Source organism: Colius striatus, chromosome 16, assembly GCF_028858725.1.
Source record: "Colius striatus isolate bColStr4 chromosome 16, bColStr4.1.hap1, whole genome shotgun sequence".
NCBI lineage: Eukaryota > Metazoa > Chordata > Aves > Coliiformes > Coliidae > Colius > Colius striatus.
In genome coordinates, this window is record NC_084774.1 from 11167300 (window position 1) to 11191874 (window position 24575).

General features: G+C 46.0%; 2 protein-coding genes across 2 annotated transcripts; one reads left to right on the forward strand and one right to left on the reverse strand.

Moving 5' to 3' along the window:
• The first annotated feature begins 5833 nt into the window (after positions 1-5833).
• HRH3 (histamine receptor H3) lies at positions 5834-8490 on the forward strand. The gene is made up of 3 exons (XM_062009450.1): positions 5834-6221; positions 6512-6678; positions 7606-8490. Exons 1-3 carry the CDS (start codon positions 5834-5836, stop codon positions 8488-8490), a joined length of 1440 nt encoding a protein of 479 aa, XP_061865434.1.
• Positions 8491-17623: 9133 nt separating this feature from the next.
• Positions 17624-23766, reverse strand: MTG2 (mitochondrial ribosome associated GTPase 2). Its single transcript, XM_010210293.2, has 6 exons — positions 23523-23766; positions 22075-22222; positions 21335-21450; positions 20483-20701; positions 18858-18996; positions 17624-18512 (listed from the first exon to the last, which is right to left on the reverse strand). Exons 1-6 carry the CDS (start codon positions 23757-23759, stop codon positions 18118-18120), a joined length of 1254 nt encoding a protein of 417 aa, XP_010208595.2. The 5' UTR covers positions 23760-23766; the 3' UTR covers positions 17624-18117.
• Between the last annotated feature and the right edge of the window lie 809 nt (positions 23767-24575).

A 24575-nucleotide genomic window follows, 5' to 3' on the forward strand; every position in this document is an offset into this window, starting at 1 on the left:
CTGTTCTGCATTGCTTTTACAGCTTTATATGCTTGGGGAATAAGTATCAGACATCATATCCAAGCTTTGACTTCCAGAAAAGCCCTTCAAATATTATACCTGAAGGATTCTCCAGCTGGGACAACACTGAGCACCTGATGGGAGAGTTTGAGGACAGCTTCTGCTCTCAGCCCTGCCAGCGTGACTCTGAATGAACTTTTATTTCAGTCAAGTTGTGCAGAGACAAACACAAACTTGTATTTGCATTTCTGCTTGGAAATGATCCGGCAGAACCAGGGCTACCTTGTCCTTCTCGTTACACACAATGTATCCATGTGATTGCATCTTTGTAAGGGAGAAGAGAGTAATGAATTGAACTGAATTAAAATTTGATACATATTAGAGATACCTTAGTTGCTATATAAAGTAATATACTTAATTAGCCCAGGATGTCTGTTAAATATTACATGAGGTTACCAGTGAGTTCCCTGCCTCTGGGCCCCCGTGAGCCAGCAGGAAGCGAAGGAGCTGACATTTGTAGGTCTTCTCCCACGAGAAACTGGTGGTAGCTCTGAAGAAAACCACGGATTCCATCAGTGGGCTTAAACTCTACCCTTCTAATTGCTTAGTGTCATGAAGTGTTGTAAAGTTTGATGAAAAGTTACAGAGCACACTGTGCTCCAGCTCACACCAAAGCCAGAGAAACACAGCTCATTTCTCTACAGCTGCTCTGTTCTTCCACCTGCTCAGGAATGCCACTGACTTCAATTAGAAGCTGCTTCATTCTTCTCAAATGTTCTCATGTCACTCCTAACCTACACCACTTGCTGCCATCAAGAGGACTAGGAGCAAAGCCCAGCCCTGCTTCTTTAAGCCGTCTCAAAATGGAGTATCAAATTTAACAGGTGCTTTTTCCACAGAGCTTCAACATCTATGTCTTGTTATGCAGACCCTGCTGTCTCTCTCTGAAAGCATCTATTGGTCTTAACAGCAGCTGCCAACTCAGCCCAAGCTGACAGATGCAGGATGACTTTTGTTTTCATTGCCCTTGTGCTCTGAGATTTTAATTCCAAAATGCAATATTCAACTGCCCTTGACAAGAACCAGGTGTTAATTCTGATCAGACAGTTACCTCATCACAAACTGTTATTACTCATCCTGCTCTGCTGTATTTTCCTCCTCCAGAGGAGCCAAACTCAGCATTTTCATGCTCACAAAAGTGTGGCTGGTTGACGTTCTTTGACAAGGTGATTTGTAATTTTAAGACATTAGTTCCCAAGGAGCCAAAAGCAGTCACAGCAGTTTGGGACAGGTCCAACAACAAACAATCTCCCTGCACTGAGGAATGCTTGTTTGGACTTGCTGGTACAGCTACAACTGGGAATGGAAAGAGAGAAGGAAGGAGAGGAAAGAAAAGAAAGAAGTGAAAAGGTGTAGGGCTTGTTCTGAACACAGATGGACACCATGTCCAGGCTGGGAGAGATTCCCCTCCAGTGTTTGTGGTCCTTCTCAGAAGCTCTCCCCATGTGCTGCTTCAAGAGTAGAGATGTTAATGCTCCAGCTGGTTCACAGGGTATTTCTTAGTGCTTCTGAGGACTATTCTTGTCATCATCATCTTTATCCAACATTAAGCATGCTCAGTTAAGCTCCTCATACCCATTTAGTGATGTCCCATCCAGGTTTGGATTGTCATGTTGTTTGTCAGTCCTAATAGCTTCCCAAGTTTGACAGACAAGTCGGTGCTGGCTTTGTTTTTAGAAGAGAAATATACATCAAAGAGCAGCATCTCAGTGGAAAGGTGTCTCTAGAATGGAAAATGCTCCCTTGACATTTTCTATGACTTAGCTTCTGATGCTTCATGTGAAAAATTCATATCAGGGCTCGACTTCCCTCTTTGTGCAGTAGCTCAGTGGTCTGACAAAGCAAGAGCTTAAGGACTCCTCTGAGGTTTCATCTTGAGCCACTCTAGGATCTGTCTTCTGTGCCACACTGCCCTTACTCTCACCCATGTGTGCTGGTAACTTGCAAGGGGATCTCAAAAAAGGGAATTTTCCAAACTGAATAAACATTTCCCATGATGAAAGGCAGAAGAGAAGGAAATAAAACAAAGGGATGGGTTTCATAGTGACAGATACTTGTGTGAGTGCCAGGGCACTTTCAACCCTGTTCGGTAAAGACATGAACACAAAGAGGTTTTTTAGTCATCTCTTTCTTTAAAGTTTGTTTCACAGACAAGCTGGCTCCATGGGACAGAAGCAAGGAATGGGAAAACTATGATAGCATGCATAGCAAGAACAGCATCTCTCCCAGAGGTTTGGAGCTTGCACAGCCTCCAGACCCTCATGCCCCCTGGAAGAGCAAACTCCTCGGTGTTGAAGCTCTGCCTCTGTGGTAATACAAAGACAGACATACAACAAAGTGAAGGATTCAAGAAAGCTCTTGTTTCCCCATTAAATGTTACAAATGCTAATGTGACTCCTGATTTCCATAACTCTTGGTTTCAAGACACAGCCGTCCTCACTGTGTAATTGCAATAACGCATATCTAAACCCATACCAAAGTGCAAATTCCTTCTCAGGAGGGTGGGATGAGGCTGATCAATAGCCAGAGGATGTTACTTCTATCCCTACAGATTATGAATAACCTCCTTGTCATTAGCACCTCATTTACTGGTTTTGAGTTATTCCAGGAGCAGGAGCTCTCATCTCTCCCCTTCATAAAGAAGTGAAGGGATTAAGGGATGCTAAATTTTAGAAAGGAGAATTAAACCTGGCCTGTAGAGGAAGATGCCCCACTGGGAGGCAAATCTCAACACTGTGTCTTCCATGGCCAGCCTAATCAGTCTGCACAGAAACCTTATTTGGATGCAAGCTCTTGGAGAAGATAGAACTTCTCCATACCTCCTCTGCCCAGCCTGTGAGTCTATGTGTAATTCTGCAAGTCGCAGGAGAAAACAGAAATGAGATGCTGAACAGAGGAAATAGATCTCCAAATTGGTCCCTCTAGGACCTCCAAACTGATACAACCACCAACAGATGCAGAAGCAAGTGGCACTAAGCCACACGCATACAAAGCATGTACAGAACACCCCATGAGCCAGACTGACAGCCACACAGTAGCCAGCACCAAGTAGAGCAGTGGTGATCTCCAGTGAGGCTCAACAAAGCCAGCAGCAGGTTCTCAGGCACTGCCCTGTGATGTGACAATACACAGGCTTTGCAGTGCCCAAAATCCAGGATAGGGCCCACTGCTAAATTACATCCAAAGGTCGAGTCCCCTAAACACCAAGAAGCTGCAGAAGCCCATTGTCTCTCAGTCTGAAGGCTTCACATCTTAAAAGAACTCCTGAGAACAGGCATCTTGCAAGAGGGTTTGTCACTTCTTACTCTCTGCTTGAATGAGAAATAACCCTCAAGGGCAGACTTCTATTCCAATACAAAGCAGCCTTTAAAAAGCCATGTATTACTCTTGCCTCCTTTTAAAGACCTAGAAGTTCTGCAGAGTTCATGTTTAAGCTGAATGCTTCTCAAAAATAACTAGGGCTGAGACCTCTGCTTCTGCCACCCGCAGTCCCTGCCTCTGTCACAGCCTTATAATAAGCAGAAACCAGGCTCAGGAGAGCTGAGCTACAGCTCTAACCCTCTGAAAGTTCCCATTTTGGCCTCTATATCTACACAAGGGTTAGGCAGTACTCAGGTTTTGAGGCTCCAGAGGCCTCTTAGCCCAGAAGAAGACCCCATGGCCTGACTACAGGGTGATCAATGCACTCTATATGGACATATATAAGCCCTTACAAACGTGTGGAATATCTACATGTACTGCATAAGTCAGGCCAAAACACTCTCTGCTTTAACAACCTCTTCTGGGTTGAGTGATGTCCTTTGATTTATTACCAAGTTAGCTGTTTCCTGAAATGTATTAGAAATACATTTGTTCTCATCCTGAAGAGTGAGAGAAACATCAGGACCAGGAAAACTATGGTCCTCTAGTCTCTGTCATCTCTTATTTACCTAACACTCCTGGCAAATAACTCTGGGTAAACAGCAGTTGAGATTTGTCCACATTAGATTTACCAAACCACTTTGTAAATTCACTTAGGTACAAAGTATGGTTCCTGCTCTGTATCTGGATGCTGGGAACTGAATAATGAATGACAGCTGACAGACAGCAAACAGCTCCTAGCGACAACACTGCAGCATGCACACAATCATTTGGAACTTGTAAACATTTCAATGAATGCTAATGATTGTCTGAATGCTATTTGTAGCTAGAGGTTATAAATAACACCAGACCACGAGCAGTTGCAGAATGAAAGTGGTCTGTGAGTTCATTAAATTTCACCGGAGGAGAGGGTTGAAAAAGCCCTTTCCCTGTCACATCTGAGATGGTATCTGCAAAATGCTCTGGGCTGTGGCCACGCTGCAGCTGCCCAGCCGAGCTGCTCACCACCCTGCTGGGAATTCAATTGGGTGTGTTGCTAAATCTCATCTTCCTCAAAGCAGCGCTGAAGCCACGCGCGAAGTTCCTCAAAGCCTGGCACGGGCTCAGCGCTCCCTCCCGCCAGGAGCCTCAGCAGCCTCTGCTCGCCCACCCGCGCGTCCCACGAGCCCACAGTGACATCCTCCGTTGGGACACGGCAGCGGCGGGGACCGAGCCCTCTGCTTCCTGCCCTTGGCTTTGGGACACTTGGCTGCTCGAGGAAGGGGACTCGCAACCTGTCTGCCTCTGCGAAAACAAAGCCCGGATCGAAAGGTGCGACCAGCGTGCTCTCGGTGCCGGACGAGGCTGGTCCTCGCCTTAAACTGCCCTGCGCGGGGCTCGCACCTCCCGGCGCTGCTGCCGCCCTGTGGTTTGCCGTGATTTGAAAGAGATCCCCTCCCAGCCTTTAAAAGATCTTCCTCCCAGCAGGATCGGCATCTGCTGTCAACACAGTGGCCGTGGTGATGGGTCTGAAGAGGAATTCTGTGAGGCTGTAAGAATTCCCGATGTGAAAACAGCTTTTGGAGTCATCAGCAGGTGACAAACTAGCTTCGTGCATCGTTCAGCTGTTTTCTTGCTTTGCCTTTTTGATCTCTGCTCTTCAAAGACGTACATAACTTATTAGATCTCCCCAGAAAGAAAGGTGCTTGGTCAGGATGTCTGGCCTGTATCCTTCTCTGGTGTCCAACGGTGCTGCTTTGTGCATCCCCACGCTGTTCTCCCAAGGTATTGAGCATGGTGAGCTGATCTTACTCCAGCGACACAACAGCTATGAAGACATTTCCACTCCTGCAGCCTGGAGCAGGCATTATGTGCAAGGGTTTGACAGTGGTAGGTAACTTCACCCTGGAGTGTCACCAACTGAACAAAGTATTCAAACTAAAGTTGTTCTTTATAGCTATGAAAAGCTAAACAAGTGGAGGGAGGAAGGAGCATCAACCACTTCCCCAGGTGATTCGCAGACCAGGGGGCTTGGCTGCTTGGTGACGAGCTGCCCCCTCCCAGACAGCTTTACCTTTTCCTCCTGCTGACAGCAAGGACACAGGCAAGGACATCACCCTCTTCCCTCTGCCTAACCCGAGAGCACTCCTGGCTGATGTCCCATCAAAACACAAGTTAAGTACTGATCTCCACTCCTTTCCACTGAGACAGAAACCCCGAGGCAGGAGCCTCATGCACTCCCCACGGCCTCTGCTTTGGGGAGGGGTGGTTGTTCCTGTGGGGAATGCAAGGATGCTCTGGGAGGATTCAAGGATGCTCCTGGGTTGAGGAGGAAGAAGGAATGTCGAGATGTTCTTGCGGGGGGGTGCAGGGATGCTCTGGAGTAGTGCAAGGATGCTCCTGGGTTGAGAGGGGAAGGGGGGGGAACGTAGGGATGCTCGGGGGAGATTCAGGGACGCTCTGGAGTGATGCAGGGATGCTCTGGGGGCTGCGGAGTTGCTCCGGGGGGACGCAGGGACGCCCAGTGCTCGTCGGCCCCGGGGGGGCGGGAGGCGGAGCGGGCCGGGGAGGGGCGGCAGCCCCGCGGCTGCGGCGCGGAGCGGAGCGGGCGATGGAGGGCGGCGGGGCGATGAACGGCTCCGCCGCCACCGGCCGCTTCGCCGCCGCGGGCGCGGCGGCTCTGGGCGTGCTGATGGCCCTGCTGATCGCCATCACTGTGGCCGGCAACGCGCTGGTGATGCTGGCCTTCGTGGTGGACTCCAGCCTGCGCACACAGAACAACTTTTTCCTTCTCAATTTGGCCATCTCGGACTTCCTAGTAGGTAAAATGCCGTCCCCCCGCGGAGCTCCGCGCCCGTCCAGCCGCTCCCCGCACCGGCCAGGCGGCGACTTGGCGGAGGGCAGAGGGGATGGATGCCCGCGCTGCTTCCTGCCTGGCTGCTCTGGGGTCCCCCCCACCCCCTGGGTTGCGCTTCCGATCTCTCCCCGCAGCCCCGCGGTCCCCATCCGACATCTGTCTGACTCTTGCGAGGCGTGAAAAAGACTCCCCGGGGGGTGCAACCACCGCGCCGAGTCCCGCATCGCGATGGAAAGGGATTCCCTCTGGTTGCAGGTGCCTTCTGCATTCCCTTGTACGTGCCCTATGTGCTGACGGGGAGATGGATCTTCGGGAGAAGCATCTGCAAACTCTGGCTGGTTGTCGATTACCTGCTCTGCACCTCTTCAGTCTTCAACATCGTATTGATCAGCTATGACAGATTTCTCTCGGTGACAAGAGCGGTGAGTCCTGTCATGGCAGCTGCGAGGGGGATAACTCTCCCCCTGCTTGATTCTCTGTGGTAATTAAAAGCTCTTTGAATCCTCCAGAAATGAATGAATCTTTCAGCCTGGCGATGGAAAGCAATAATTATCCACAAATACATAATTCAGCTGTATTAGTATTAGTAGCAGATTAGTATTTCTGGCATAATTAAATCATTTGAGGCTCAGACCCCGTTGGGCAGGTGTTCCCTTCCCAGATGAGGGGACGGCAGCACGCAAGTGAGTCAGCGAGGCAAGCAGACCTATTACTAACTTCCAGGGGCTTATTATCTCCAGGACAAACAGGCAGATTGCAGTCAGGCTCCCAGCTTCTCCCTGGCTACCAAGGCAGAAGACTGCAGTAACAACTTCAGCAGGGCACAGCCCTGAGGTGTCTGGGTGAGATGAAATCGTTCAGCCTTTTGCGGGAGGTAACGAGCAATTTGTAGGCAGACTCAATCCATTGCTGTCTGCGTGTTCCCCGACTCCAAATACAATGTGGATTAGCTACAAGGCTGAGAGAGGGCCAGAGCTAGATGTCTGCTTAGCCCAAGAGTTTGATGCCTGCCTTTTCCCAGGAGTTACAGGGAGGAGCAGGGGACAGCTCAGGCAGTGGGGGCTGCAGTGGACTGACAGGCTCCAAGTCGGTACATTCCACAGAATCCCAGAATTTACCCTGGGCAGAAGCCACATCGGGTTTTGGAGCTGCAAGATGAGGGTTATAAGTCTTCTCCACAGGAGTGAGATTTATCCAGCAATTGCTCCTGTTGCCTATGGCATGTGAGTTTGTTAGACTGCTGGGATATTGCCTAGCAACTTTGCCAGGAGTGCCCACAGTTCACTTATGAAGAACCTCATCTAGGAGGGATGTGCAACTGTACTTATGGAAAGATTTCCCCATTGCAGGTAGCCTACAGAGCCCAACAAGGCAACACTAAGCAAGCGGTGCTGAAGATGGTGATGGTGTGGGTGTTAGCCTTCCTGCTTTACGGACCTGCCATTATCAGCTGGGAGTACATATCAGGCCAGAGCATCATACCCACCGGCCAATGCTATGCTGAATTTTTCTACAACTGGTATTTTCTCATGACAGCCTCTATGCTGGAGTTTTTCACCCCTTTCATCAGTGTCATGTTTTTCAACCTGAGCATTTACCTGAACATACAGAAACGTACCAAAATCCGCCTGCATATTTTCCATGAAGTGCACAACCAGTCCTTCACCGAAGAGATGGAAACGAGCCCAGAAGCAAAGCTTTCTTTGAAATGCTGTAAGTGGGAGCAGAAGGAGCCAGCTGAAACTCTTGACCTCTCTAAGAGCAAAGCTCAAGCAGCAGCTTCCACTGCCAGCCTGGGTGCCAAAGATCTGCTGTCTACAAGCTCTGAGAGCTTCAGGAAACCCAAGGGTTGTAACAAAAAGAGCTGTAAAAATACAGCATCCACCCCATCCTTAGAGAAACAGATGAAGGTGGTATCCCAGAGCATGACTCAACACATCAGGCTCTCTAGAGACAAGAAAGTGGCTAAATCACTGGCAGTCATTGTGGGCATCTTTGGGATCTGCTGGGCACCATACACTCTCCTGATGATCATCCGTGCTGGCTGCCACGGCCACTGCATCTCTGACTATTGGTACGAGACTTCCTTTTGGCTACTGTGGATCAACTCAGCTGTCAACCCTGTCCTATACCCTCTCTGTCACTACAGCTTCAGAAGAGCTTTTATGAAACTCCTCTGCCCCAAGAAGCTAAAGATTCAGCCTCACGATCCCCTTCAGAACTGCTGGAAGTGAAGCGTGTGGATGGGAAGAGCCTTGTTACATACACCTGTTATGGAAAAGTGCTGTAGCTTGTCTCCTTGGAAGAACCTGGGAGCACTGCTCTGGAGCATATGGGGAAGAGAGCAGAGAGACCCCTACTAATTTATCCTAGTCCATCGACAGCAAAATCACGCAGAACAGAAGACTGAGCGGGTTTTGACACGAACCACAAGCAGTGAAATCCATGTCCTCCCCGCGCAGGTGCCACAGAAGAGCTCTGCTGCCATCTAGTCAGCCAGAGCTGCACCAGCATTTTGCTACAATAAAGACAACAAAATCAAGTTAACAGAAATAAATATCTAACCTAAAACTACTGGACCAATCGACAGTTGGCCTGTTTGCAGACCTGATTTTCCCCATCAACGAGGGCTTTTCTTCCTTATGTTCAAGACATTACACTTATGTGATGATACAGAAAGAAAAGAACAATCACCAGAAGAACATCTCATCATTATTGCTGCAGCAGTTATGGCCATAATCTGGATCCCTGTTGCATGTGGGGCAACAGATGCTCCTTCCACTCCTAAGAAAGGACGAATCTCTGCCCTAAGGAGTTTATGGCCAGACTCAGAGGCCCTGGGTGTCCTGACACAGCTCATTGGCATTCCCCAGTCCTCTTCCAAAGTGATCCAAAAGACTTTGCATCCAGCCATGCAGCAAGCAAAGTTCCCACAGCCCAAGGCAAAGCTCCCACAACCAATGACAGGGCTCCCCTCCTTCCCAGAGCTCTTCATCAGGAGCAAGGCCATTCCCTGGCCCAGTAGCATGTGGAAGCCTTGGCAGAACCAAAGGGAGATGCTGTGCCCAAGTGAAAGGTACCAACAGGGTACCAGCTTCTCCACAATCTCCCTCACAATGACCTAAAGACAGTTCAAAATCTCTTCTGTAGGTTCTTAGAAACACTCTTTTAGCAATGTGTTTTGTTCCTTTTTTTAAAGTTAGTTTCAGACCTCTTAATTTTAACAAGTTCCAGCAGTCTTTCATGCTTCCTTTTAAAACACATCATTTGAAGGGTGACCTGGTTGAGCTGATCCAGGCAACAGAAGCATCAATGTCTTTGTTTGTTAATTTTATTGATTTTAAAGCAGTCAACAAATTGCACTGATAGACAACTAGATACAAGAGACCTGGGCTTGACCCTCAGTCTTAATATAAAACCTTGGGCATTTTATCTCTGCTTCAGTTCTCATGCTCCATCATACCTGACCATTTATTCTGTAACCAATCTGGGAACAGAAAAGCAAAAGAGTTCAACTGCCCGTCTCTGCTGGTACTGCTGACACAGTAATACAGATCCACAATTAGTTGCCATGGCAAATGCTCCTATTTAACAGTATTGTGCTGGGAAGCTCAAGATCATAAGTCTGAAAACTACATTTCCAACTAGAAAGCCAATTGCTGTAAAGTAGTACCCAAAAGCTTGTGATGCTGTGATTGCCAGTTGCACCTTGCTGTTGTACACAAGCCGCTTTTTGGCTGCTGCTACAGGTAAAAAAATGCTCCTTGACTTTATTGCAGTGACATTTGGTGAGTAGATCGGTATAGTGACCTGAAGTCAGGTCTTATATGATGCCTTGTTTGTGTGTGTGGTATTTGAGTCTTGTGACACGTTCAGTCAGACTTTTATGTAAGGGTTAAGAGACACCCTTTGAAGTACGTGTAGTGAGAAGTGTCAGTCTGCACTGTTGAGCCCGCTTGTACCTTTCCTGGTGTCTGCTGCCTTCTGAAAATCCCAATAAAGTATTTTTATATGAAGCTTGCCAAATATTTTATGGTGAACAGGACATTGCTGGAAATGATAAAATCCAACTGAAAGCAAGATGTGTGGATTTGCCTGAGGAGACAGTTAAAGCTTACATGTTGTGCAAAAAATCCAGGTCTTGAAACTGCAGTTTCTCGTAGGTGTGATGAGCAGGCTCCTGACAGCACACTGAGGGTGTGGTGAGAGCACATCACTTCATTCTTCCCAACTCTTGCATGTTACATGCAACCTAGGTCTCAAAAGGTTACATAACACTAAGTCTTCCTGTGACATACAAAATCCACTGTCCTGACTAAAATTGACAGCCATCCAGTGAACAGGGCACAATGGGTTTCTGGATAATTTAAAATCCTAGTAGTTGTTTTCTCTGAGCTTTCAGAATGTGTTTTCAGTCCTAAAGTCCTTTCCAAAAGTGTGAAGAAATGACACATCTCACTGTGAGCCTTTTGCCCAGGATTTTTGTGATCTTTGGCATCTATAAGGGCAGAATTGCCTAAACTTAGCTGAAAGTAATTTTATTCATGGTGGATTTTGCAGGGAGGATAATTGTGTTCCTTCCTGAAAGAAGAGCTCTTGCCTCACCAAATCAAAAAGAAACACAACTGCTTATGCTTGGACATGAGGTCACACCTGAGCCTGGGTTTCATACAGAAAACGTTACGAGCTGGTTTGAAGTGTCGGAGTAGCTGATAATCAATTCAAGTATGCTTGAAAGTGTATTTGAATTCAGCTGATTTTCAGTGTTCAGAACATAAACACCTAGATTGGAATGAGGCAGGGAACAGGGACCTTCTGGGCATAATCAAATCTGAACTGTGGAAACACATTACTGTTAGAGAAGGTAGGGCTTCTTGTCAGCTAGGCTACCAAAACATCTACATACCTATTTTGCTGTCATACTTGCTAATAAAATGCCCTGCTCCTATTATCTAGGCAGAAATCAAGCAGGCAGGACCTGTTTTCAAAATCCATGAAAAAGACTTGCTGTAATGATGGATATGCACCAGACATCTGTGGAAGCACATAGGCTCCCACATAGGAAAGGAACCCAGCTATTTCCAGAGGGTGTGCCAGCAAACAAGGGTTGTGCAGCTGTAAATTGTACCCAGGAGCTTTTGAAAGAGCCAACAGGAAGTTTTAAACTTCTCGTCAGACTCAAGCAGAGGTAACACCAGCTCTCCTCTCTTAACCCAGACACACTATTAACTCAAGGCCACCCTAACTAGCTCTGTGGTCCTCTCCTAGAGCATCTGCTGATCAATATCGATATCACTATCAAAGAATACTTTTCAGTACAGCTCCTCTCTTCTTGGCTCTGCCATGCTTCCTCCCTCATCACCAATAATGAAAGGTCTCTTTATATAGAGAAACTTTGCTTCCACAGCCTCTCCTCATTGCCCTTCCTCTATGACATGCATCTTCCCTTCCTTCCCTCTTCTCTCTGACCTGTGGTTAGATAAATTGCTCCATTGATCCAGAGCCATCAGTGAAGCTTCAATAGCTCGAGGAGGAGGTGAGAGAAGGCAAAAAGCAGGAAGGAGCTCTTGCTGAAAAAACAAACCCCATTTCTGGGGATAATGAGATTTGCCAAGAGGGATGTGCATTGAAATGGAGAAGCTGTGATTTTATCTTCACTTGAAAGAATGCTAATGGTTTTCCTTCCATGTTTGTAAAGGAACATTCACTTCCACGTCAGAATGAGGATTGGAGAGAGAGCAGGTGAGTACCCTCACTGGAAAGAAGTCTGACATGATTTCTGTAAGGAAGGGTTCATTTTTGCTAAATGCAGCTCCCATGCAGTGACACCAGCACAGCTTTGTAGTATAGACCTGGCCTTGAAAGAGACTTTCTCCACTCCTGAGGGCTCCTTCTGCAAAGAGCTGGGGTGTGATAAGGAGTATTATTGTCTTTAGTTCTGGTGTGGGAATTGCAGATAAGCATGAAACCATTTCACTGGCTGCTCTGGCTCGGTGCCAGAGAAGGGAGGGGCACTCTTGGTCTCTCCCACCCCCAAACTTTCTTTCCCTGGAGGACTGCACAGATGCCCTTGTGGACAGTAGGCAACTCACAGCACTTCTGTCTTCTCTTAACCTTGACTTCAATCTCCTTCTTTCCTCCTTACCATTGCACAATACACTTCTCTGCCAATCTAGTTGTATTTGCAGGAACAAGGAATTATGGGGTTTAGAAAAGCACTTAGGAATTCTGCAGGGTGAAAGATCTCTCTCACCTGATGCTGCCATTTTATTGAGATACAGAACTACCATTGGCACTCACTTCAACAAACTCACTGCTGCCTGGGACAGGAGGACTTGTACACACCTCAAAGGCAGGAGAACCCAGGGCTGTCCCTAAACCTCTCGTTGTGAGCTCAGGAATCCTGATGACACATTAAATCAGCACCATTTTTATTGCCACAGACCAGGATCCATGAGCAGTGCTTATTACTAGGTACTTGCAAGCCCCACATTTTCACTCCATAATTTACAAGCTACTTGCACAGTCTGGATACGAAAGAGAGCTAATATTTGATCCAATTACCCGACTTTGCAGGCAGAGGCACACATGCACACGTGGGAAGAGCAGGATTGTTATTTTTCCATTTGTAAAATTCCACAGCCTGCAACCTTTCTTGTCTTTAAATGACTCAGATGCACCAAGCAGGACTTTTGGTTGTGTTGTAAAGGCTTTATTTTTTCCCCTCCATCAAATACCTGTCAATAATTCCTGGGCTTCCTGCCATACCATACAGTGATTGTATATTAGAGGTGGCAAGGAAGGGGGATGAAGGTAGTAGGTGTGATGTGTGTGTGTACAAACATCACAAGTTTCCCTCCTGTGGAATGTAAATGCCCAATTCATGTTAAAAATAGATGATTTTTATAGGCAGACTCTGCCCACAACTTGGGCATCTGCTCTTTTAAGCACAAAACTACAACTGTGATGCGACACAGACTTTTGAATTCCTTTTAAAACAGTATCCTGGGATTTAACAGCAGAATTAACACTGAAGGAAAGAATGAACACTGAAGCAAAGCAGTCAATAATCTCAGTCGAGATATCTCTGAGCATTCACAAACAAGCAGCTCCCTGCTAGAAGGGCAATAACAGCTCTGGCTACATTTTTAGCCCTTATGTAACAGCTCACACACTGCTTTAGTCCTTAGAAGCTGTTTATTGAACAACAAACCATAATGGTGGTTGCATGCATAATCCCTTGACCATGAGGTTGCACAAACACCCCCCAGTGTCTGTGAATTGATGTGGGATTGACAAAGGGGAGCAATTACCTTCCACTATGAAAATCATTTACACTCTAAGAAGTACAAATTTAACAGACCATGATTTCATGTTTGATATCCTTAATAGAGTTTGTATTCAAAACACAGAAGGGTAAAATAATCTATATAATAAAGGTGATGTTGAACACTCTGAGGAATTAAGCTGTAATTCAGGAGCTTTCATAAAATAACAAGTAAGAAAACCCTTTGTTGGTGCCATTAATGATTTTCATTGAAACAAGGTCACAAAGTATTTCACAGAGCTATGTAGACAGAAGAATGCTGACACATAGCTCTGGAGTAAGAGAAGGACTGAAAACAAACATGCATGGAAGACTGTCATTGCAGGTGCACAACACCAGTAAATTAAAACCTCAGCAGAGGACTCAAATGCCCAACATATCCCTTCCTCACTGGGAAGAACTCATGCAGACTGAAGTATGCAGAACAGTTCATCTATTTCAGAAAGGTAACAAGCTAAAATCCCTTAAAACTTACCTCTTAGAAGTCCCACATGCTCCTGACCTTTGCTACAAATGGACCATCTCAACAATAGTGTCACAGAACATGGGATTTATATTCATTTCCTTTGAAAAAGCTAGAAATAGACCCTTCCCTCCTTCACTTCTTGTGAGGCTGCCCCAGCTGAAGTACCCAACAGAGGATGATGATCTGGGAAATAAACTATTTAAGGTCATTATGATCAACTCATCTTAATAACCATGTTTTCACCTCAGCAGTTAATTACCCGAGTAACATTGCTGTGCACCACTTGACTAAAGTGTCTTTCAAGCACAATTGGTAAACAGGAACATCTTCTAATCAAAATGAATCACTTATAACTGTGGCACGACAAGTGATCAGCAACAGATTTGCCTCCTCCACACCAAAGCAACACAAAACACGAGCTTCAGTCAGCCCCAGTGCCACTCGTACAGCCACCTCTGCAGAGGCATTTGTGTGCTCACAGGACCTGCCAAACTCCCTTAAAAAAACCCAGATATTTGAACTATCAAAGACTAGAACAAGCATTAAATGTTTTCTCAGAAAATCTGAACAAGTTTCTTCTTTTTTCAACTATATTTGTGACCCTCTGCAATTATTTTCTCCATTAATACCTAGGCACTCAGGCTTTAGGAGCATCAAAGTGGGATAACAGTTATTTTTTGGCTGGAATATTCCCTAAAAGCAAATTTCCAGCTGTGCACTAACTCATCAAGTGAGCTGGTTACTTAAATGCATTATTAGTTTGGTTCCAGACTAAACACATTAGGAAATGAACCTTGCAGTACTAACTTAATTTAGCCTTTATACATCATTCTAGAATTGTGCTGGGTCTATCAGTTTCATAAGCCACATCAAGACATTTAATAAGCACTTTTAAAATTGCTATCTTTAATTAGTGCTTTTAATCACTTTAATCCTGACATTTGATTAGTGATAATTTACATGAATGAGTAGCACCAGGTACTAAACCATACATGTTTCACATGGCAGGTTTTGTTATCCATCTACAAATCAAGTTTTATTTATTGGGGAGAAAAAAAAACCCAGAATGCCTTCCAGAAACAAAAAGGGGTAACAGAGTGGGCTGGAGTGGGCTCACAGACAGCTCCTGATCACTAAACTGCACTGAGATTGGGCTTGATGAGCTTAAAGGTCTTTGCCAATCAAAACTCAAGCAGAGTGTGGGCAGCAGGTCAAGGGAGGTTCTGCTTCCCCTCCGCTCTAGTGAGGCCTCATCTGGAGTCCTGTGTCCAGTTTTGGGCTCATCAGAACAAGAGAGACAGGAACTGCTGCAGAGAGGCCAGTGCAGGGCCACCAAGATGATCAGGGGACTGGAGCATCTTCCTTCTGAGGAAAGGCTGCAGGACCTGGGGCTGTTTAGTCTGGAGGACACTGAGGGGGGAATCTCATTAATATTTACAGAGATCCTAAATGGTGGATGTCAGGAGATTGGGGCGTCATTTGTTTCTATTGTATCCAGTGACAGGACAAGGGGTGATGGGAAGAAGCTGAGACACAACAAGTTCCATTTAACCATAAGGAAAAAACTGTTTCAGTGCTGTGGTGAGGGAGCCCTGGCCCAGGCTGCCCAGGGAGGGTGTGGAGGCTCCTGCTCTGGAGGGCTTCAAAACCCACCTGGATGTGTTCCTGTGTGACCTGATCTAGGTGGACTTGCTTTGGCAGGGGAGTTGGACTGGATGACCTCTAAAGGTCCCTTCTGACTCCTACCATTCTATGATTCTGGGATTCTAGTACTACAGAGACGGTGAAACAGGTGCTGGAGCATTGTGTGGAGCAGCACACATTTGGGTGAAGTGCTTTGAAGCTACAAACACAAACCTGACCCATGTGTCCAGCTGTACAAGCCACCTAGGAAAAAAGAAGGTAGTGTTACAGGTCTTCAGCCTTGCCACAGGATTGGTACATGACTGTGCAAGGCACTGGGGTCCAAATCCAGGCAGATATTTCAATTCAAGACTCCTACAGTTCAGTGAGACATTGGCTTTTCCCAGCCTGGTCAGATTTGGAGCTCAGCCTGCTGTGATTCAGTTGCTCCCAGTGAAAGGTTAAAAAAATCAGTCTCAAACATAAGGCATTTTAATATTAAAAAAAAAAAGGAAAAATATGTAAACCACATGAAATTTTCATCCCTCAAAGCCATTTTCCTAATGGTGATAAATTAGTTAATGAAGCTGGAAAATTACAGTTGGTATAGAAAGAGACGAGTGAGCTAACCAAAGTAAAAGCCATTTCTCACATCTAGAGCTCCAGGGGCTAGGAGGGCCTTGCACAGCTGGTGTGGGAATGGACCCAGCCCACGGGTGGGCAACCTCAAAACCACAGCTTTTGGCACTGGAGCTCCTCAGTGTCACCAGGGTTTGTTTTTCTAACAGCTCACTATCCCAATAATTGTTGACTTGAATTAGGTTTTAAGCTTCCATTGCATGTCTGCTGTGAGGGTGGGTAAGAGAAGAGACATTTTCTATCATACTGCAGTAAAAAAATATGTTGATTTAATCCAGTGACCTTTTGCCAGGTTATTTTTTAAATGTGATAAATGTGTCCCCTGTCTGGAGAAAGCAAACTAGCTGCTCAAGCCCATCTTCCAGCTCTGTTACAGAGGAAAACAGGAAGCAAACAGCCACAAAACAGTATGATTACATGAATAAGATAATCAAAATATGGGTGCTCCATCCATAACGTCACAGATGTCTTCTCGACAACCAGCATTTTAGTAATTACACTGTCTCAGGCAGATATTTTTCTTCATAAATTCATCTTCCACTAAAAGTGGAAAATGCTTATCCATTTAGACAGGGGTTGATTAGTGTGTGCACAATGGATGCACCAGGGTGGGATTCACATGTGTCTGGCAAATGGAGACATTCCCATCCCAATGGTGCCTGAGCACCAGGGAGCCAAAGGGGGAATCTGGACAAGTATGACCAACCTCCTCCATGGAATCCCAGAATGGTGGGGGTTGGAGAGGACCTCCAGAGCTCATCCAGTCCAACCCCCTGCTAAAGCAGGTTCCACTCAATCAGGGGGCACAGGAATGTGTCCAGGTGGGTTTGGAAACCTCCCAAGAGGGAGCCTCCACACCCTCCCTGGGCAGCCTGGGCCAGGGCTCCCTCACCTCAGCACCAAAGGAGTTTTTCCCTCATGTTTATGTGGAATTTTTTCCATTCCAGCTTTTGTCCATGCATAAGACAACAGAAAAAAGTGCCTCTGGCACCTGCTGTGACAGATCCCAACCCATCCACGCCTCTGAGAACACTGACTCTTGCCTACAGATCCAGGGACCAAGACAGGACAGAATGCAATGCTGGGGGAGTGTACTGCAACCGGCTTGGGTCAAAGGTCATCAAATAAGGTAAAGCTATAACACACAAAGGTCAAGCAGTCAGGGTCAAAGATAAAAGCTACCACCTTCCCCACAGCCCATCACCTGTGTGAGCAGTAGTAGCTCTTCCTCAGCCTGGGCAGAGGATCAGGACACCCTGCTCTCAACTGCTAGAGAACAAACCCTGAGAGCACTGTCCACACAGCGACAGGGTAAGGGAGCTGCATCTTTCTTTTATTTGGAATACATAAGCCCAGGAGTTCCAGAGCAAACAACTGAAAGTGGTTACAGTACAAAAACAGATCAATGTGGGACCACTGCACTTTTATTTTAGAATTTCTGATGAGGAAAATTGAGTTCACTCCACTGCAAGCCAGCATCTCCTGCAGATCCTGAACTTCAGTCATTTCCATGAGGTAGTATTCTCTTCAGTCCATAATTAACTGACAAACAAGATCCAGGTTTCCAATTTAACAGCAATCACAACCACAACTTTCCAATGTTGTTGTAGAACACCTGAGACCCCTCAAAAGGTGAGCAAATAAACAAAAAGACTTTTCCAATGTAGCAGTCCAGAACAAATCCACATGCTGTGCCTCTTGTGTTTAAAAAACCATCCCAACCATACAAACCTCAAACCCACACAGATGCAATCTAATCAAATTCTGTTTCCCTCCTTCCAGCACAGCTCACAGCAGCTCTGGTTCCTACCACTTGACAGGCCTTTGGCCCCGTGACTGTTCTTTCTTCACGTGGCTGTCATACATTTCTCTCAAGTGCAAAAACAGTTCCTCGAGGTTGTCTCCTGTCAATGCAGACAACGCAATGACCTGCTCATCTACCTGTTCTGTCAGGAGTGGCAGATTGATCCTGGACTGAGGGAGGTCAATCTTATTCCCAATGACAACAGAGGGCCTCTCAGACAATCCTTTCTTATATTGCTCCAGTTCATATTTTAAGTCTTGCAGCTGAGTCCATGGCTGAGACACAGAGAGATCCACCACATACAAGAGGAAGCAGCAGCGTTCAATGTGCCTTAGGAAGGCCATCCCGAGGCCCCTGTTTTGATGAGCACCCTTTATTAGGCCAGGAATATCAGCAACTGCAACAACAGGAATTCCACAGTGAATCCAACATATCCAGGAACAAAATAAAACCCCAACAAGCTCAGTCTTTTACTGGCCAGCACCAGGTCTTTGAGAATTCCTTCATGTGATGCTTGGCTGCTATTATCCCTTAAGACCCCTCCATTGAGACTATTCCAGTGGAGCCAGAACACTGACATTAAGGACACTTAACTAAGCAATGTGAAATGGACAGACTGTAATGTCTTTAGAACTAGCAGGAATTTTACAGAACTGCTAATCTTACTTCGGCAGCATTTCAGAGAATCACCCAGGTGACTCAGATTGCTATCAAGGAACATGCAACCTACTACAACTCTTACCTGACACTTGTTCATAGTCTTGATACTGGACAATGCCAACATGGGGGTTCAGGGTTGTGAAGGGGTAGGCAGCCACTGCTGGCCTTGCACGGGAGATGGCTCTCAGAAGGGATGATTTGCCAGCATTGGGAAAGCCCACCTGGAATGCAAACAGTCACTGAAGCCACAGTTCTAGGTTAATTCCAGTAAAAAAAAAAACAAAACACCTGTAAGCTTTTGCAGATGTGACAAGGTTCTTCCAGCATGAACACCGCATCAATTTTGCATATTTCTTTTGCATCCTGGTTTCCCTTTTTTGTTTCTCTTAAACCCTGTTTTAATTTTACGTGTATTTGCTCATAAACATCAAACAGATCAAACACAGAAGAGTCTCTTCCACTTCTTTTGGTGCCATCTTAAGTATTTACTTTGTTCAGAGACAAAAAGGTATATACCACACCATCTCTTTTACCCTGAGATAATGTTAGGACACTTTGCCCTTCACTTTCAATTTTATCATTGTTCTCTAACTCTGATTTATTAATTTCCAAAAGAATTCAGAATTGGCTTTGTCCCTGATTCAATAACATAGTTTGGCCTACAAGTAACCAGAATGCCTACAACCTTCCAATTTTCATAGTCTTGACGTCAAAGAATTAAACTGAAACTTGGCTTTCTGGAGAGAAGGCAAGAATTTAAACAAAAATATCCCAGAAATGAAATTACTCTTAGCCGACATATTTGGCTGACATACATAGACAGTCAATAATTCCCAAAGATAAAAGTAGATCAGTTCTTAAATTCTCCTACTTGCTGATGTCAGACACTCTGAACTCTCGTCAGAGGAAGCAGCAAAGTACAGAAATGACTCATCTCAGATTTCCAAATTAGTGCCAAAAATGTGAGAAGTGGACCAGAATGTCCAGCTGGTCAGAGAATTAAGTGTATTGATCCAGCAATGCCAACTCTTTTCTTAGTCTCTAAATAAATTCACAAAATTCTGCCAGACCAGACAGTTGTTATGCAGTTGTTGAGCAAGAATCCTTTGCAGCAAAGCATTAATTTTAACAGCTTTAGCAGCAGGTGTTAAAACACTTCCATACTTAAACAGTAAAACAGCTTAAGGCCTAAACTGATTGAGCATTCATGTCTGAACACTATTTGCATTTCAGAGGATGCTAAACCTGCAGCTAAGGAAGTTGAATGCTTAATGTCTGTAAAGAGAGAAATATGGGGATGAAATGGATTTGAACTTTAACAATTTCCTTTTTTGAAAACAATGGGGAAACAGAAACTAATTTAGAAGAACTCTCCACACTGTCCTGTTCACCTGCAGAACTGGCCGACAAAGCCTGCTTGTACATCATCAGTGGGTCTGTTAATCACTGATGAAACTTGCACATTGCTTTTCTATATATAGTGTTGATTTTAGAAAAAGTAAGATGACATCAAGTAGCAAGAGAATGACAACCCTGTAAATCACTTTGGACACCCTTCTACCAAGACACAGCAAGAAAGCATCAAGCTGCATCTCTAAACAAGCAAGCCAAAAGGCTAACAAAAACGTTATCCAGGATTATTTCTTCAGTCAGTCAAGTGTCATCTTGTAACAATAAGGAAGCTGAAGGAACACTGCCAACACTCACCAATCCTGCATGAGCTGTTGTCTTGAGTTCCAAATGGAGGACTCTCTCCTGACCTGGCTCTCCTGGAGTAAACAAGGTTGGAGCTCGGTTTTCATTGGAAAGAAAGAAGCGATTACCTTTCCCTCCAGCTCCACCATAAGCTGCAACATACTCCTGACCATGTTGAGTGAGGTCAGCCACAACTTTCCCCTCCTCCATAACCAATGTACCTACAGGGACCTTAAAGAGAGATGCAGGTATTACACTGAAGCTCAAAGTCTGCAGCAGAGCTGTCTCCAGCAGATCCTTTACCAGCCAGTTTCAGACTTGCTGAAAATCATTCCTCCATATTCTCAAGCTGGGAAATCCAAAACCAGAAGTGTACTTCATGAGGCTCATTTTCTGTACCCAATCAGCACTGTCAGGCATTTACATTTCATGTTAACAGTACTATAACCCTCTTCTTTGAGGCAAAGAAGCCCAAGGATTGTGGTGAGCAAAGAAACATAGTGTAGGTATGCCCTGAAACACACACGTTGAAGATAAAAAAAGAGTTTGAAAGAAGAAAGTTTGCTCCTGTTTCAGAAGCTGTGTGTTGCCATTTGTCTAGACATACAACCCCTGCAAGTAAAGCAAATCTCAACTGTATTTGTTTTGGCCAGATGTACTTTCCAAAGAAGACTGATTTTTATAAACAATTTAAAGCAGCTTGATCTGCCTGTGTGTCAACCAGCCCTGCCTCAGCAGAGACAAGACACAGGGCTCCCTGAAAAAACACACGTTGAGATTTTCTCACAATAAGGTCATCCAGCTTGCAAATCAGCAATGTTAATACAAACCCAGCCCACTAACATGCAGCCTTCATTTACTCACTTTAACATACATGTAGGCACCATTAGCTCCATAACAGTTTTTGCTTCCTCCTCTCTCACCATGAAACCCCTGATAGAAGGGGAGGACTGCAGAAAGGGATTTCATTTGCCGGTCAGCTGTAAAGCAAAACACACGTATTTTAAACACACTGTTTTAGTAGAACAGGCACAGAGGAGCAACCTTTTCATTGTTCTTCCCCTTTCTGTATACTGCATGAATGCATATCCTATTTACTGTCTCAACAACAACGTATCAGGGGAGACTAATGTTAATGTAAGCTATGGTAAAGTTTAACTGCTTCTAGTTATCTGCTTAGGTTGATTAACTATGCACTTAATAAAGTGGTCATTCCAAAAATCAACCATTGCAAAATACTTTGGAACATTCATTTGCTAGATTAGCAGATTTTGCAGCAGAATAGTGGTGCAAGCAGCTCTATCCATCTTAAAGCGTAAAATTTGATCAGATCCCAGCCTGATCACAACACAGTCACGCACCAGACACCAAAATGTCTTGATTTTCAAAATGTTTTGCAAGGCTGTCAGTGTCATCGATGTCCCTACTACCACAGCTCATGACAAAGCTTAAAAAACAAAGACATCTGATGCAGAAATAACAGTTTTAACATTTTTGACAGTTAATACAAGCAGTATGTTCTTGGTCTGGTTTTTTTTTTTGAGCAGGTGGATGGTGGTGTTAAGCAATAAAACAACACACACACAAAAAAGACTTAGTTTTACCTTTCAAAATGACATGACCCCCATCACCTCCATTTCCACCATCAGGACCTCCAAATATTTTTCTGGGTTCACTATAAAAGGAATGACCTCCTCCTCCTCCATGTCCTCCAACAACACGCACTTTCCGGTGATCCACGAAGTAGCGTGTCTGTAACAAGGATGGAGTTTGTACCCATTAAGTGCAGTTTATCAGAGTCTTCTTCCAACAAGTTGACTGTTTTGCAAAACTCAGTAATATTCAGACCTGCTACTTTTTGTCAGGATGAGTTTTATCTGACAATAAAAACAAACAGTTAAATATCAGAACTTTGCTGCCATTCCCAGCTCAACTAAATAGAGTAGAATAAGATTAAAGAAAAATAGATCGCTTTTTCATTTAAGAATCTCTTTAAAACGTACATGCCTGAAGCTGTATTGATAAAACCTAATGCTGCAGCTCAAATAAAGTGCAAAATTCACGTTAATGGAGCTATTGACAGAAGTATCCTTTTAATAGTTATATAATGCTGATAGGTAGCTCAAGGCAGCTACCACACTCTTAAACCAAAATCCCTCAGTAACTGTGTTCCTACTCAGGAAAACAAACATTTTAAGGAATTGTACACATCGACTTTTTACTTCTTTAAATCAAACTGGAATTTACCTACCTCTAGGAACTGGGATTAAGAGAGAAGTACATTCATATAGGCAGGGAAAACTGTCTATGTCTCAGGATGAAAGGAGAAAGCATGATCTTGACTGTGCTAATATTCAAGTTCTGTCCATTACTAAGGAACTTCATAATGAGAATGAGTAATAAGGGTCACTTTAATTAAACAGTATGTGAGGGAGAGAGTCTTAATAGTATTATGATACAAAGATAACCAACTGAAAAAAACCCTCCTTGATAATTAAAGTTCTACTATGACCAGTGATTTCTTAAAAAGCCTCTTTTAGAAAAGGATCTGGCACCACCACACGGCGAGACGGGAAACTATTGCTTTGACTGGGAAGTGATCATTAGAAATTAGGATTTTTTTCCACCGACGTCGAATTAGAGAAAGAACACAAAGAAAAAAATTTCGGACCCTGCATCCTCTTGGACACAAGATGCTGTATGTTTGGCAGATGACTGCTATCTAAGACTTTAAAAACACTGAGATAAACCCCAGTGTTACAGCTTTAAAGCTATGCAAGGCTTTTTGCTTTCAGCCCAAGAGGTGCTGAAGGCACTTCCCGCTGCCACAACCCCTCTGAACGCTGACAGTGTCACATGCCAGACTCAGTTCCTCACTATTCATCAAATTTATCAGATTTTAGAAAAATACTTCCTCACATCAAAAGCACGTATTTGATCACTGTGAGAAGGGTAACGGGAATAAGCTGTTTTCTGGCAGGTGCCTGGGAAGGTGACCGCCCTGCAAGGTAACGGTATCGCACGCTAACAGCTGATTTACTTCAGGACTTACTAGTTTCCTTTCCGAAATGATTCTTTTTTGCCTCAGCCGCCTGTTTGAACACCTCACGCAGGTGGTGGAGAAAGACGGCTGCCTGCCCCTCCCCGGCAGCGGCACCGGGCTCAGGAGGGAGAGGGCCGGCCTCCACGGGGACCGGCCGCCCAGCACGGCCCAGCACCACGGCAGCATGGCACTGGGAACCACCGGGACGACCCTGCCAGCCAGCCCGGCCCAGCACCGCGGCAACATGGCGGCGGCGGCTGCCCGGCCGGCTCGGCTGAGGCGCAGCCGCCGTCCGCCCGCCCCGCCCCGAGCCGCCCCCGGCCGGCCGCGCCGCCCTGCGGTGGAGAAAGCGCGGGAAGGTTGGTTCCGCGGCTCCTAGTAGCGTCTCTCCCGCCTTTCCCCTCAGCCGCCGCTGCCCCTCACGCACCGTCCCCTCACGCACCGTCCCCTCACGCACCGTCCCCTCACGCACCGTCCCCTCACGCACCGTCCCCTCACGCACCGGCCCCTCACGCACCGGCCCCTCACGCACCGGCCCGTCTTGCCTCACAGCGGGCGCCTCAGGGAGCGCGTCGAGTCAGGGCACCGACATCTGCCCAAGGGCCCGTGGGACTTGTGTCCCAGCCTAGAATCTCGTGCGCAGCTCGCTCCCGGGAGGGTTACGTTCTCGTGTGAAAGCGCGGTCCTGCGCATCCTGGGGCTGAGCGGTGCGAGTAGGCCGGGAGGCCCGGCGTCGGCGTCCCTTCGCCTCAGAGGCGCGCCCGCTGTCCCGCCCGCTTCGGTATGAACGGCGCTAGAAGTCGCTGTCCCCGCGCAGAGCCTGAGGAGGGCCGCGGTGCGGGAATCCCGCGTGTGCCGGTGACTGTCTCGGGCCCTCAGGAGCCCTCAGCGCACCCCATGTACCCTGCGCCGCGCGGCCCGCCGGGTGAGCTCTTAGTTACATCACGCTGAGCGTTCTGTCTTTGCAGATCAAATAATTCCAAAGCTGGGGTAGGCTATGGTCAGATATGATTAACGAGGGAGTGTATCAGAGGTAGGGGGAAAAGTGCAGCTCAGAAGAAT

Coding starts and splice junctions, on each gene's coding strand:
- MTG2 (XM_010210293.2), bottom strand. CDS start 23,759: ATGTTGCCGCGGTGCTGGGCCGGGCTGGCTGGCAGGGTCGTCCCGGTG. Junction 21,451..22,074: donor GGGTCATGTCATTTTGAAAG/GTAAAACTAAGT, acceptor TTTGCTTTACAG/CTGACCGGCAAATGAAATCC. Junction 20,702..21,334: donor GTGCCTACATGTATGTTAAA/GTGAGTAAATGA, acceptor TCTCTCTTTAAG/GTCCCTGTAGGTACATTGGT.
- HRH3 (XM_062009450.1), top strand. CDS start 5,834: ATGCTCGGGGGAGATTCAGGGACGCTCTGGAGTGATGCAGGGATGCTC. Junction 6,222..6,511: donor CATCTCGGACTTCCTAGTAG/GTAAAATGCCGT, acceptor CTCTGGTTGCAG/GTGCCTTCTGCATTCCCTTG. Junction 6,679..7,605: donor TTCTCTCGGTGACAAGAGCG/GTGAGTCCTGTC, acceptor TCCCCATTGCAG/GTAGCCTACAGAGCCCAACA.